Genomic DNA, 15,412 nt, shown 5'->3' on the forward strand with positions numbered 1-15,412 from the left:
TAACAAAGATGAACTTATTGCTCACTTGCATCTTCTACTTCTCTGCTGTTTATGATACCAGGGCGAAAAGCTGTCCGAAGATCCCAGGTCAAATCCCTGAAGCCAGTCTGTCGTTGCACCCTTGAGCGTAGTGATTAACATAACTGACTCTGGGCAAAAATGCCTTTCAAGTAGCTAAGAAAAGTAAAGCAATCTGACATAATGTAATGAAGTTTTATGGAAGGTGTAAGTGTGACTTTGAGCTTCAGCACCTGGGACAGCACCACGATGGCAAGCGCAGTCCAGGGCATTCTTAAAGGGAGAATTCATCTTCCCTTTAACTGGCACTTTAACTGCAGTGCCAGACATGCAGAAAGTCGATCAATGCGCAATTATCAGTGCAGAAAATTAACATGAAATACTCATTATAATGATTCCCATTATAATGTTCCACAAATAGAACACCGAACGTGCAGCCTGTCTGCAAGCAGAACCCTCTGAATAGTGGTCTGGATGCTATATTCCACGTTGGTTAAGGAAATGGACTCATGCCAAAAACCCCTGTTGTTTACTATACATATATATTAATATATATAATATATATATATAGTATGGGACAAGCAGTTCCGATGATGTGTGTGTGTATTTCAAGGGAAGCACACACACATGTTTTGAAACCGCTTGTCCCATATGGGGTCACGGGGGAGCCGGAGCCTAACCCGGCAACACAGGGCGTGAGGATGGAGGGGGAGGGGACACACCCAGTCCGTCGCAGGGCACCCCAAGCGGGACTCAAACTCCAGACCCACCGGAGAGCAGAACCCGTCAAACCCACTGCACCACCGTGCCCCCTCAAGGGAAGCGGCTAAAATTTCCAAAAAGCAAAAAATAATGTAATAACTTTGAGCACACCAAGTCAATTTTAAATGTTACAGAATGTAGAGCAATTTATATAAATTACTCACATACAGTATGATATTAAGAGACTGCAACTATCCACCACCCACTATCACAAAACAACAGAACAGGTGCGGTCCAACCTGGGACGGAGCACTGCATTGTGGGACAATGCCAACCTGGCTTCTGCTCTGCACTAGAGAGGAATGGACATGTGCACCAGATCACTGTTAAACTGCACTCTTATCTGAAAGGCTGCAGTCCACCACACCCATCCATTACCTCCCCTACCCCCTGGGGTGGAGTGAGCTCTTCATTACTCGACCCCTTGTCCAGTAGCTCCACACAGCCTGAGGAGAAAACAGTCTAGGTGCCTGAACAACAATCAGTGCTGCTCAAACGGCTCCTTTGAAGTATACGATGTCCAAACTATTTTCACACTATCTAATGTTTTTTTTTTTTTTTTTTTTTTTTTTGCTGGCCTTTTGATGATTTGGGGGTTTGAACTTGTAAATTTCCAGACGTTCCCTGGAATACATTTGCCTTTCTGAGCCCAATCCCACCAGCAAGCAGATCCTGACCACAGGCCGTCCTTGGCCGTCAGAAGTATGGTGCACCATACTTTGGGTCCTGAGTGGCAGCCGGCAGCGGCACCCTCGAGGAAGGCACCTCGTCTGAACTGCTCCAGGATTATATCTAGCTGTATATGTCGATAAAAGTGCAACTCGCTTGACTAAACAAAAAAATAATTATCTGCTTGTCTTATTCCACAATTACATCTGTTTGTGTTTCTGTTACCATAGAATCACCAACATTACCACAGAACTACTTACAGTAAACCAGATTATGTCACCAAAAAAACCGGAGCAAAGTCAGTCATGCTGCTGAATTATAATTAGAAAATGTGTCAACTGCACTTCTCTTCAAAGTTAGATAGCCTCAGTCCTATCAAAAACACATCAAAATCATACACACAACATCTCAGAAGAGACACTGCAACTCTGACAGTTCACTGGGGGCATCAGACGATTATTTGTTTCCAAAAAACTAAAGAGATATGAATAATTTATGACGAAAGCGGCAGTCCACACTCATATGAAATTGCCACAGATTTCCTGTGCTGGTGGTTTCTGGAAGAAAATATTGAGGTGAAGACAGAGTAAAACGGTAAACCAGGTGTTTCTATAAGAACGACGGAGACGGATTCGACCAGGCCTCTGGCTAGTTTGCACACCATTAAAAAGAAGGCACAAGCTGTGTTGCAAAAGATCATTTGAAATAAAAAATGTTGGTGCTTTAACATTAATACTTTTAACAGTGGTCATCAGATAACACTGGTGCCTCACAGTTCCGAGGCTTTGGGTTGAGACGTGGGTTCAGTTCTAGCTCAATGTGTGCGCAGTTTGCATCCTCTCCTCCTGTAGTGGGGTTGGTTTCCTTATGGGTGCTCTGGTTCCCTCCCACAGTCCAAAGACATGTTTAAGGCCACTGGTGATCCTAAATTTCATGTAGCGTGTGTATGAGTAATTGAATGAGTGTCTGTGTATGATTTCTCTGCGATGGACTGGTGTTCTGTCCAGAGTGTACCCTGCCTCATACCATGTGCTTCTGGGTTAGACTTTGGACCACCAGAACATTGCATTAAATAAGCAGTCAATGATAACAGCCAGGGCGGGGGGGGGGTGTGGTGGTGCAGCAGGTTTGGCTGGGGCCTGCTCTATGGTAGGTCTGGGGTTCGAGCCCTGCTTGGGGTGCCCTGCAGTGGACTGACATCCTGTCCAGGGTCTGTCCCCCCTTCTTCAGCCTTACGCCCTGTGTTGCCAGGTTAAGCTCCGGTTCGCTGCAACCTTGCTCGGGACAAACTCTTTCATACAGTGTCAGTGATAATGGATGGATTTATTTGTAATTAGACATTACTTTAACAACAAGGTAACAGTGTCCTCACTACTACTTAAAAATAAAGTATCTATTTAGTCAATTTTCCTGCACTGTACTCTCTACACAACAGATGGTGTCACTTCCAAACGAGTGCCACACTCGGAAGGTGTCAGGATGCTACCTTTCATAAGTGCCTCAGCAGTGGGCATTTTCCACTCATTTGGCAGTGACGTATACTGTGGGAACCCAGCCTCTTAGTGGACACTGCAGCAGAACAACCACGGCCCAGTATCACTCTCACCTCATGTCTCTGGTAGATGGATGCCTGAAATCAACTTGAACTATTCAAAATCTAATATGTCATCAATAAATCTCTTGCTAGCCGAGTCACAGTGTGGCGCACTGTTCCATAATATCAAACTGTAAATTTTGTGAGGCACGAAGTGAAGATAACAAAGGTCTAAGTGTGTACTGTATATTGTTTTTGCAGAATTGGCAGAAAATCTGAAATCTATTTAATGCAATCCATAATGTGAACATTCTGTACACAATGAAAACATTGGGGGCCAACAGGCACGTAGTAGTTAGGGCTATTACCTAGCGAAGATCCTGGCCTTGATTCCTTTTCCTGCTCTAGGAGCCTTGATCAAGGCACTGACCCTGAATAATTACAGCAAGGATACTATGCTTTATAGATGGCTAAATCATTGCAACATCTACCACTACAAGCAAACTATCTACGACTTAAAGTGCACATAGAGAAAAGAATCAACTGAATAACAGTTAATAACAATAACCCACAACTCGCAACAAGGGAAAAACGGCATCATCAACTGAACTCATCAAAAGCGTTCAAAATCTTTTAAAACTAATCTGTAAGAAGTTACCTTTAAACATTTACCCATTAATATTTGAAGGCTCAAAGCATGCATATTCAGAGGTGCTTTTAAAATGCATTGCAATGTTTGAAACCATAGCATTGTACCTCGAGCAGTGTAATGATTTTGCCTTGGAAGTTGATATTGAGTCTTGTTTATTTATTACTTAAAGAGTAACATGTTATTTTTTTCCTAATTTCCCTGAATTGCATTCAGTGTGAAATGTGTGAGGGGGTGTGGTGATACAGTGGTGTGGTGGCACAGCAGACTTAGCTGGGTCCTGCTCTCTGGTGGGTCTGGGGTTCAAGTCCTGCTTGGGGTGCCTTGTGATGGACTAGTGTCCCATCCTGGGTGTGTCCCCTCCCCCTTGTGCTCTGGGCTGCCAGGTTAGGCTCTGACTTGTTGTGACCTTGCTTGGGACAAGCGGGACAAGCAGCACCAGCCTGTGCGTGTAAGACTGAAGAGGACCCCCACAACATTGTGGACCTGTCTTTGTAAGTACAGGGGTTAAAGAACTGACCTTGTGATGAAAAAAGGAGACAATGCATACCATAAAAATATGAAACAACATAAATACCACATCAGAGAGAAGAGAATATTGAATGAAAGGTGACAGAGCCCTTTTCAGGAGTTTAAAGGTGAGGAAGATATGCAGATAGTCATTAAGCGAATTGTTCTATTGCACCTGATGTCCCTCAGGAAGACAGGAAACTGTGTACCGCTCTCCTTTACATTTTGGTCACATCACACTGTCTGTCTGTGGCCAGCAGGTGACATACTGCAGTCCAGAGGTGGCCGTGAAACCCGGTGCCCTCCAATCAATACCCCCTTCAATTTTCCCCACATCATTTTGACAAACCAGATTCGGGAGCAATTGCCATCTGCACTTTCTTTGCTCTGCATTTTGTTTAAAGTTATCTGTCCCCAATCTTGTATTTAAATATCTTAAAATAATGGAGTGCATTTGTTATGCTGACTCATCTTTTTCTATAGTAAATCAATGTCATAGAACTCTTACCCTTGAAAAGTCATGCAGAAAAATCTGACTAATTTTTATATGACATTTCAATTCTCATTCTTAATTTTCTAGGCATGATGAAGAAAAATGTCAAAGAAAAGGTTTTATCATTCTGTAGCCTTAAATATTGTCAATCACCAATACAAAACAACCCAGAAACCACCCATCCATCACTGACAGCAAACATTAAAGCTTAACAATAAAGTCAAATGAATATGGATAAATTTGTTACTTCCTCTGTGTTACAGGCATGGTATGACAGCAAGTATTGTAGTGATTAAGGACACAAACTTGGCATCTGAAAGCTGCCGGTTCCCAGAAGCACATATGCTGTACTGCTGAACAGCCCCAATAAAACACGCAACTGTGAAAAGGGTTTTAGAATCCAAGCAAGAAAAGAACATTATATATTTTGTTGTGTACATCAAGCAGGGGCATAATTATTTTTACAGTTCAATGCTTTTATTGCAAGCTGGGGAGACAACATATATTAGGCAGCAAATTATACTCTGAGCTGAGTCACTGCAGCTGATGAATAAAAAACAGCTAATGGTGACATAGTTTCATTCCAGTCACACTCATCCCTGTTGCACTGCCTTCTCAAATGGATCATTATATCCAGAAGAACAATCTAATTAGTGCCATGAGAAATGAGAAAAACAAAGGAAATATTAATCTTTCATATATTAATAAACTTAATATAAATATTAATCTTTTAAAATAAACCTGCAGCATTTTACATAAAATACTTCACATTAGACAAATTATATCAAGGCTCCATTCAACACAACGTCTGTGGCATATCTCGGGAGAAAGCAATTATTTAATATAACAAACTCATTCTTAGTTTCTTCACTCACACATACATATTATACCTTTATGTCTGGAGGCTTCATTATACTTTGTTACAGGCAAACAAAGAGAGCAACAGCACAGAAGGTGACAGCAGAAGGAGTTTATAACATTGGTCAAAGTGTACATTTTGAATTCACATTTTTCCAGTTTTTTAGTTTTCGGTCTCCAAAAATGCGCTGTGAAAAGCAACAGCGTGAAATACACAATGAAAAATGTATAATGTAAACTGAAGGAACTACTCACTGAGATTTGCCCAGCAAAAATAAAAAATATGAAAGAAGAGTTTGCATTCTTCTAACTAAAAACTTTTTTTAAAAATTGTATATGGAGATACAGATGTAGCAGGGGGTGTGGTGGCGCAGTGGGTTGGACCACAGTCCTGCTCTCCTGGGGGTCTGGGGTTCGAGTCCTGCTTGAGTTGCCTTGTGTTGGACTGGTGTCCCGTCCTGGGTGTGTCCCCTCCCCCTCCAGCCTTATGCCCTGTGTTACCGGGTAGGCTCCGGTTCCCCGTGACCCCGTATGGGACAAGCGGTTCTCAAAATGTGTGTGTTTGGATTCAAAGTTGGTCACTCCACAGAGATGGCACTCCTGGCAGTGTCTGATGCGCTCCAGTCAGCTAGAGCGGCCTCCATCTCTTTGATCCTCATCCTCCCCAACCTGTCCGCAGCATTTGATACTGTCAACCACCAAATTCTACTCTCCTCTCTTAGTCAGCTTGGGATCAAAGGAATAGCACTAAGATGGTTCGAGTCCTATCTATCTGACAGATCCTATCAAGTGGTCTGGCGGGGCTCCTGTTCTTCTCCTCTGCCTCTTTCAATTGGTTTCCCGCAGGGCTCGGCACTGGGCCCTCTTCTCTTCTCGATCTACACCTCCACCCTCGGCCCTACCATCGCCTTCCATGGATTCAAATACCACTGCTATGCTGATGATACCCAGCTCTTCCTCTCCTTTCCACCTGGAGCATCAGACATTTCTGCACGCATTGCTGCCTGCTTGTTGGACATCTCTGCATGGATGTCTGATCACCACCTCCAACTCAACCTCTCCAAGACAGAGATCCTACACCTCCTGAAAACTGGGGCATATGGTGGAAACAAACAAACTAACTGTACTTTAGAATTACGTGTCTGCATCTAAATCTCTTTCTGCCAATGTAATGCACACATTGTACTTTCTATGAGATGTACATTGCTTTGGAGAAAAGCGTCTGCTAAATGAATAAACGTAAATGTATATAGTGTGTATTCCTACCATGACAAAGAAAAAAGATAAAAGAGCTAGTAGCATAATTATTAAGGGCATAGCCATATCCTCAAGGGGGGCAATTGGAGCTCTGCAAAAGAACAAATTTCCATTTGCATGCAATTTAATATGCATTAAACTTATTTGTTTTATTTTGTACTGTTTCAGTAAACATAGCCCAACGGTAGAACTGTTCAGAACAAAGACAAGCTGCATTCTTCAAGAAACAACTTGTGTCACTAATCCTGCAGTTCAGATTAATGGAGGCCCAATACTGAGGAAGGTGTTTTGACCCAGACTGATTCATATACCCACTTGTATAAATGGGAACACTGTAAGCCACATAAGTCATTTTAGGTAAATGAATCTACTCATCTGTCCAGCTTCAATAACTATTTGTCCTGAGCAGGGTTACGTAAACTGGAGCCTATCCCAGAAATACTGGATGTAAGACTGAGGGGGGTACAGCCTGGATGGCACACCCCATGGAAGACAGACATTTGATGTAGCAGAGGGGCCCCAGGACACAAAGCCCCTGCAGCTCAACATCTTTCTGTTCAACCAGCATCCACACCCACAGGGTATAAGTCAATCCAGCTACCCTGATTCACCCCCCACCCCCCAAGCTGGTTTGGTCTATGTCATAATGAAAGGCACAATTCACTTTAACTGCAATGTAGTGGCGCAGAGGGTTGGACCGGGTCCTGCTCTCCCGTGGGTCTGGGGTTCAAGTCCTGCTTGGGGTGACTTGTGACGGTCTGGTATCCCATCCTTGGTGTGTCCTCTCCCCCTCTGGCCTTTCACCCTGTGTTGCCAGGTTAGGCTCTGTGACCCCGTATGGGACAAGCAGTTCAGACGGTGTGTGTGTGTGTGTGTGTGTGTGTGTACAATGCATTATTCCCTCTGTTCACCAAAGAGAGAAAATCATGACAGGTGCACACATTTTATCCATTTTATTTAATTTTACTCATACGAAACTCACCCCAAGGCACACCGCAGAAAAGCGTCAGGTAAAGGAATAATAACGATGGTAGTATCTCACAAGAACTGGTTAGAAAGTCAGAGTGCAGAAGTCAATGATACACAGTGTAAAGGACAAAGGTTTCTAATACATCTGTTGAAAGACAAATAATCTGTTTGGAAACTGTGGTGCCATTGTTCATGAAAACACAAACGAACCTCCTGACTATTGAGCTCATATTTAATGTTATGGGACATTGTATTGGTGCTGGTTGGTCTGAATGCACTGTCTTCTACAATACAACTGCTCACACCCAGCTTCCTGCATCTGAGCACCAATTAGAAGGCAATCTTTCACAACCCTGGGGAGGGAAAGTGAGGAATCCCAATGTCAGCTGAATGGCCCCTCCACACTGCCTGCAGAGTGTGAGAAGTGCCATTAATCAGCCCTTTCCCCATCACCTCATGGGAGGCCTGACAATGCATTGTGGGTTATGTACTGTGGCCCGAGGGGTCAGAAATGCAGAACAATTGGGATCTTGTCCTCAACCAGAATTTTGCAGATTCACAAAAAACATTACATCCATAGCAGAACTTGAAGCACAACACTGATATCAGGCAGCTACCAAAAATGTCCTTCCAACAAAATGTGAGTTGAGGTCCAGATTGTTTATTATGAAACTCAACCCTTTTATAAATTCATTGAAGAGAAAGATTTTCATTAAATTTTCAGAGAAACATCCAATACCAGAACCCACATTCATCATTTGAAAAAAATAATCAAATTTGGTATACTTCTTCTGATAATATATTATAAACATTCAATACTCCCATATCCAAATGTTTGTAAAAAGTGATGCCTTTCAAAATGATGTATTACATTTGATCAAAATTCTGGATTTCATTCTGCAGATAATCCATGGTGCTGATTTCTTGCACTACATTCTTGGTTCTGAATTCTGAATAAATGGGATGTAATGAGCACAACTATTAATAGAGATGTGATTACATCACCATTCAGCACCCAGTTCTCTCTGCCTGTTTTATACGCGTCTTCTTTACCTCACATGACCTTTGCAGTTCCTCTTCTGGGTTATTTTTATCATTACCAAACCAATTTTAATCGGGTGTGAACAGCATCGCTAGGCCTGGCCTTTAAAGATGGCAGCATTCCAGTTTTTCCTCCTCTAAATGGTGCAACAAAAAATTCAGTGGCTTTGCCAGAAGTAGCAGACTCAGAAACTTATACTATAATGTCTTATTGTTTTAATGCAGTCCTAATAAGAAAATGTTTTGATGTAACCATTCACCACCTCCTGGGAAACAAATGCAGAACACCACGTTTTCCCACTCAATGTCTGACTGTGTTTCTGTCGGAGTAACTGCGTTGAATCGGTTGAACATCTTGACCTACAGGTTGAGTAAAAAAGTAATTTACAACAACCTTGAACTGGTCATTGAGAGATCAGTCTTTCAGCTGGAAAGAAAAACTGAGCTGTCAAAGATGTAGAAGCCTAAGAAAATGCTTATAAAAATGCCACACACACACGCGCACGCACGCGCACGCACGCGCACGCACGCGCACGCACGCGCACGCACGCGCACGCACGCGCACGCACGCATTACTCGAACCGCTTGTCCCATACGGGGTCGTGGGGAGCCGGAGCCTAACCTGGCAACACAGGGCGTAAGGCTGGAGGGGGATGGGACACACCCAGAACGGGATGCCATACACAGGTTTGAACAAAGAAAAGTCCATTGTTACATGCTACAAGCAGTAATGTCTCCTTGGAAATAGGTACAAGTTCAATTCCCTCTCAAAATTCAGGGTTCTGTGGCTTTTGTTTATATGCCAGACCAAAATAAGATTAATTTTAAAAAAACTGGCCTTGGGATAAGACAGGTTTATTGGAACCCTAGCCACTGATTGTCTGACCTTGTTCTGTAGATGAACTCTGCCACCCTGCAATACCCCACCCCACAAGACTAACTTGCAAAAAATCCTAAATATGAATTTTTTATTTCAGTACTGTTTATTAAGATTTTTACTTTAATTCACTACTATGCCTTCTGCATCACTGAACTAATTTTCAAAATGTCTGGCTTTGTTGACGATCTACAGGAAGGGGTGAGTCATCCTCGTGGTGTGGTACGACTCCAAACTACAAGTTTCTCCTGGACCACTAGATGCTTGGGAGGTTTAGAGTCCTGCTCAGTCTGGATAGAACCGGAGTCACATGCCATTAAATTCTACAAATGCTCCAAAGTATCTCTCATGACATTCATAAAAACACTATCACATACCAGTTGTTTATCTCAAATATGCTAACTAATTCCATTGTTTTAAAAATAAATCACTATAATATTATTCAGGCATTTTGTACAAATCAGATTTCAAACCAATAAGTCTTATTGACAGGCACTTATTGTAGAGATGGAAGCCATGGGGAAACAAGTAAAACTATTATGCTACAATAGCAGCCACTGGCTGCAACTTGCTGTTCAGCACAAAATATTATGAGAGCATTGAATTATACACAGAACTTCTTGTAGAAGAGAGAGTATATGTCTTCTAAGCGGACATATGCTTCAAACATTCCATATTAAACAGACCAACTTGCATGTCAAGAAGTATAATTAGTATGACATATATATTCCTATCGTCAAGTGAACTGTAGGAGAGGAATTTCTCAATTGTTAAGTCTTCTGTGTTCTCTCAACAATTATATGCCTTTAAGCTTTTAATTTTTGAACATCAAGAAGAGGAAGTGGTCATAAATCAACGGAAGATGGAAAGCGGTCAAAGCTGTCAGTAGAGTTGTGCTGGTGACCACCCTGCTGTCAGAGCTCATTACATTTAATTATACGTTTGGCCATCGCTTGAATATGGAGGCCCCGGATGTAAGCAGCAAGTCAGAGAAGGCCAGTAGCAGTCCAAAAGGATATGGATAGAGCTTGGACGAGAGGTCTTCATTACCCAGGTGGTGACCCATTTATGGACCCTAAGCTAGATCTTTGTTGCTCACTATTGACATTTCTTCAAGAAATTATTTTTACTTTTAGAAGACACATGTTGCATGAGATTTTGAAAGATGTCTTTCACAGCAATGTATATAATTTATGCAGATGATCTTGATTTGTGAACAGAGTTCAGAGATACGTCAGGATGGCCATCAGCACTGCATACAAAAGGTCATATTCTAATAGTGACTCATTTCCATAATAATGTTCCTGGATTCCTTTCACTGAGGTATGCATCAGTGTCATCAAAAAATGTCAGTTAACTAACTGCTCAAGACCAAACAACTCCGTAGCAATGGCTGTCCTGTAATAAAAACTTCATTCAGCATGAAGTTGTGCATATGCCTGAGTTCTCTGAATGTCTTTTGAATGCATGCAAAAAATTCATTTAATAAGTTCATTTAAGTGGTGAGCTTAAAAGTGAAATTTATCAAGCTGAAAGGTGCATTAAATATTAGCAAAAGTGATACTGATGTGATCTTATTCTAATCTGAAGCTCCAAAGGCAGGTTGTGAAGGAAGTCTATTAAGTTCTATTAAGCATATTACTATGTGGTCAAAAACCAAAGGTCCCATAACAATATTTAATGTACATTGGCATCTGGTAAAAACTGCATTATCTTCCTTAAGTTAATCTCTCTTCCTGAGCTTTTCCCAGATAGTTTCCAGACATTATGTTGGATTAGACAATGAAATGCTGCTACCAAGTGAAAAACTCTAATGCTAACAGAGACAAACTCATACATCACGTCAACTTCATGGCTTGGGAGGGGTAACACAGTAAGATGAAACAAGATCTATTATATCTCTGAATATTTTGAAAAGCATGATAACCTTGGTTTGCACACTAAAAAGCGGAAACAAGCTGAAAGTCATGGCAGTTTAGGGAATTCCTGAGAACTTCGCTAGTAATGCTACCATTTGCCTCATAACAGGAACTATAACAAGTAGGACAGTTTCAGAGAATCAAATAGATATACAGTGCATTTAGAAAGCATTCAGACTCAGACTTTTTTTTGACTTTGCACCCGTTTTTATGTTGCACCCTAAAATAGTTTAAATTCATTTTCCCCTCATCGATCTATACTCAGTACCCCATAATGACAAAGCAAAAACAGAATTTCATAAATACAGCCAACTTATTTAAAATAAAAGCTGAAATATTACATTGACAAGTATTCAGACCCTTTACTTTCTAAGTTGAAACACCTTTGGCAGTGATTACAGCCTCGAATCTTCTTGGGTAGGACACGACAAGCTTTGCATAACTGGATTTAGGGATTTTCTGTCATTCTTCTCAGCAGATCCTCTCAAGCCCTGTCAGGTTGGATGGGGACATCGGTGGACAGCTATTTTCAGGTCTCTCCAGAGATTTTCGACTGGGTTCAAGTCTGGGCTCTGGCCTGGCCACTCAGGGACATTCACAAAAGTGTCCCTAAGCCACATATGCATTGTCTCTGCTTTCTGCTTAGGGTCATCGTCCTGTTGGAAGATTAACCTTTTTTTGTAGCTTTCCCCAGATCTGTGCCTCAACACAATCTTGTCTCTAAGCTCTGCAGTCAATTCCTTTGACCTCATAGTTTGACTTTTGCTCTGATATACATTGTCAGCTGTGGGCCCTTATATAGACAGATTTGTGCCTTTCCAAATCTTGTGCAATCAACTTAATTTACCACAGGTGGACTCCAAACAAGGTATAGAAATATCTCAAAGATGACCCATACACAGGGATGCACCTGAGCAAAATTTCAAATTGCACAGAAAAGTGTCTGAATACTTATGAATATTGGTAATATTATATTTTGAATATTATGGATGAATTTATATCCATTAACATTTATAATATGACTACTATTATAGACTCATAATTCTACATTCAAAACAAATGAATTACAGCATTTCCATTATCACCATCCCCACCAATCTCATTATATTATTTCAAGTCCCAGTGTTTTGTCAAAGTTTAACAATGACCTCTTCAGCCGCAGTATGAGAACATAAGCTGGCTGTACTGTGCAAGGCAGCATATTGCTTGTTTATTAAGTCAGTGTCAGCTCTATCAGCAATTGCAAAAATGTTTTATTTATGAAACATATTCTTTGTGAGTCCGTTTAAGTTGCTTTTTATTTAAAATGTTTTGCAAGAAAGAAACTGAGTGTTCTGGAAGTGTAGAAAAGAAAAAGCCAGAGGAAAAAAGCAGGAGAAATAATAAGAAAGTAAAATAATAGTGCAGCATGAAAGTATAATTATGATACGCTGCTGTATTTATCACTCTGTTAGCACTATTTTAACATTAATAATGTGTAAAAGTAATAAAAAATACAAGAAGATTATACAATGTAACATTCATGCATGTTAATTGCTTATATATCTTTCAATTTTATAAATACAGTATGAGGAGGACTTATGGTTCATTGGAATGCAAGTCCGCTGCAAGTCAAGGACCACCTATTATCCATCGCAGCTTAGAGTCTGCTAGGAGGTTCTTACCTGCCATCAAAATGTTGAGTCCCCTTGTTGGGACACCTTTAGACATAAGAGGTGAAGGTGTGGTGGCAGTGGGTTTGCCTAAAACAGTGCATGAAAGCTACTGGGCTTTTATACACATTCTACATGACTGACAGTTGAGTGCGGTCTAATAGTTCAAGTATCTCAAAATTACATTTTTACAAAATTCCAATAAAGGTATTACTGGATGAGATTCAATTTCTAGGCAATCAGGCACCAGTAAGAGACTGAATCTATAGTGGTTATTATAAATGCAACTGTATTGTAGACTCAAATGTCATCTCAGTTGACCTGAGTAAGAAGCATGGCAGAGAAGGGTGATTTAGTCCTTGACAGAGTGCCCAAGATGCCTGTGAGACACGCCAAACGAATCACTGTGCTTGGCGAAACTATCCAAAGTCCTTAACTGCCACTGGAAGGTTGATCTCACAGCAAACAATCAGCATATATATCTTTTGGAAGCTGGACTGAAGAGCACATTCCAAGCTGTCCACATCCTTCAAGACAAAGTGAACACCAAAGACAACTGGGGATGTTGAAGAGACAAACCAAGAAGAGAGATCATCTATTGAAAAAATCATTTTAAAAATCCACTCTATTGCACATGCTGTTATTATGTTGTCCTCTTTGGACATCTGACATAAAATGCAGTCACTTGTGGGCATATATAAGCAGCACCAGCAAAATAAACCATAATTGAAACCACACTCACCAGAATGATTCCAGCTGCCAAAAAAACAGTAGAAAAAGAAAATAAAATTTGACTGTGGTGAGCAGAATGGCAAGAGCTGAAGAGAGGACATGAAACTCTGCACAACTCAGCCCACCAGGCACTCGACATCAGTGAAGTTATTAGTGACAGAGAAGGTTCTCAGAGGTTCTGACACAGCGAAGTGGCAAGAAGGCTGGCATCAGAGAGTGGAAAACAATTAGATTTTCCCCTTACGGTGGGGAATCCACGTCTAACAGCTTTTGCTGAAACTGCAAACGGGAGTTACCGGGGTGGAGCACTTTATACCAAAGGTTTGGCTTTGACCATGTTAACTGTCATAGCCATCTTTGACTGACTGGCACTTACCATTTGTGTGTGTGTGTGTGTGTGTGTGTGTGTGTGTGTGTGTGTGTAAAATACAGAGGTAAATAACAGCTGAGCTGTAACAGGACCAGGGGTGAAATTAACCCAAATTTAAATTAAATTAAACAGACATACCACAACTGTCAGTTAGCTCCAATTAAGGTAAACAGCAAAGCAAATGGCTATGCCTTCATCCTCAATAACACAACAAAATTATTTTACTGTACCCAAGTTTAGTTCATGCACTGTCATGATAATATTCCATTTTAGGTCAACAATGACATTTCTTGGTAAAACTGTAATAATACTAGTACCTAATGCGTAGTAGTCTGGATTGTGCTGTTGAAGCTGAACACACTGCTAAGTCTTTTTTTTAAAAAAAACACATCTTCCAGTGACATTTCTTCCTGCAAACATCATCGGCGATTCCACTTATAGGTAAAAAGTAAATTCCAGAACACACTGGTCAAATTCCACTTCTCAGTCAGCGCGCGGACAAAACTCAACAGTCCATGGCTTAGTGCTTCATTACAAAACGTCACTACACACTGTGGCCAACCACACAAACAGATGCTCTACTACTACTATTATTATTATTATTATTATTATTATTATTATTATTAGAGCTGGTATCTCACCTTCCACGTCACGGATGCAGTGACTGAAAGTCCCGGGCAGATGAGCGCGCGCTGGACAGAGCAGACGTGTCGTGTGATTCGTGAAGCGGGAAAACTCCAAAATAAAAGCAACACAGTATCAATAAGAACGCTTTTATTACTAAACAAAACTGGCGCGACAAGGAGTGAATAAACTCCTTTACCACGACAAAAAGCTGAAGCAGAAGGCAATCACCATCTCGAGAAGCGCTCAGCACCGCCGATCTGCCGCCTCAGGCAACGGACGCCGGAGCTCGCGGTCTCTCGCGCACGTGACCTTCCTCGGCGCGCGCGCGTACCGACGAGCTCGAGCTCCACTCGTAATTTGCCTTTTTAGATGACAGTTAGTTTATTTATGTGTTTTTTCTTTGTTTATGCTGTTTATGTGTTATGTCAATAGTTATGTCAAACATAAACTGACAAAATAAAAAGTGCATTTTTTT

The 15,412-nt window shown here is 41.2% G+C and overlaps 1 protein-coding gene across 1 annotated transcript in view; it reads right to left on the minus strand.

Moving 5' to 3' along the window:
* LOC108933501 (rap1 GTPase-activating protein 1-like) overlaps nt 1-15,201 on the minus strand; it is a 93,830-nt gene extending 78,629 nt beyond the window's left edge. The window contains exons 1-2 of the mRNA XM_018750604.2: nt 15,134-15,201; nt 14,952-15,045 (exon numbers count right to left, since the gene is read on the minus strand). Of these exons, the coding sequence (XP_018606120.1) occupies nt 14,952-15,045; nt 15,134-15,168 (129 nt within the window). The 5' untranslated portion in view covers nt 15,169-15,201. The remainder of the gene's footprint in view (nt 1-14,951; nt 15,046-15,133) is intronic.
* Nucleotides 15,202-15,412: the final 211 nt, after the last annotated feature.

The sequence above is a fragment of the Scleropages formosus genome, chromosome 2 (genome assembly GCF_900964775.1).
Source record: "Scleropages formosus chromosome 2, fSclFor1.1, whole genome shotgun sequence".
Taxonomy (NCBI): Eukaryota; Metazoa; Chordata; class Actinopteri; order Osteoglossiformes; family Osteoglossidae; genus Scleropages; species Scleropages formosus.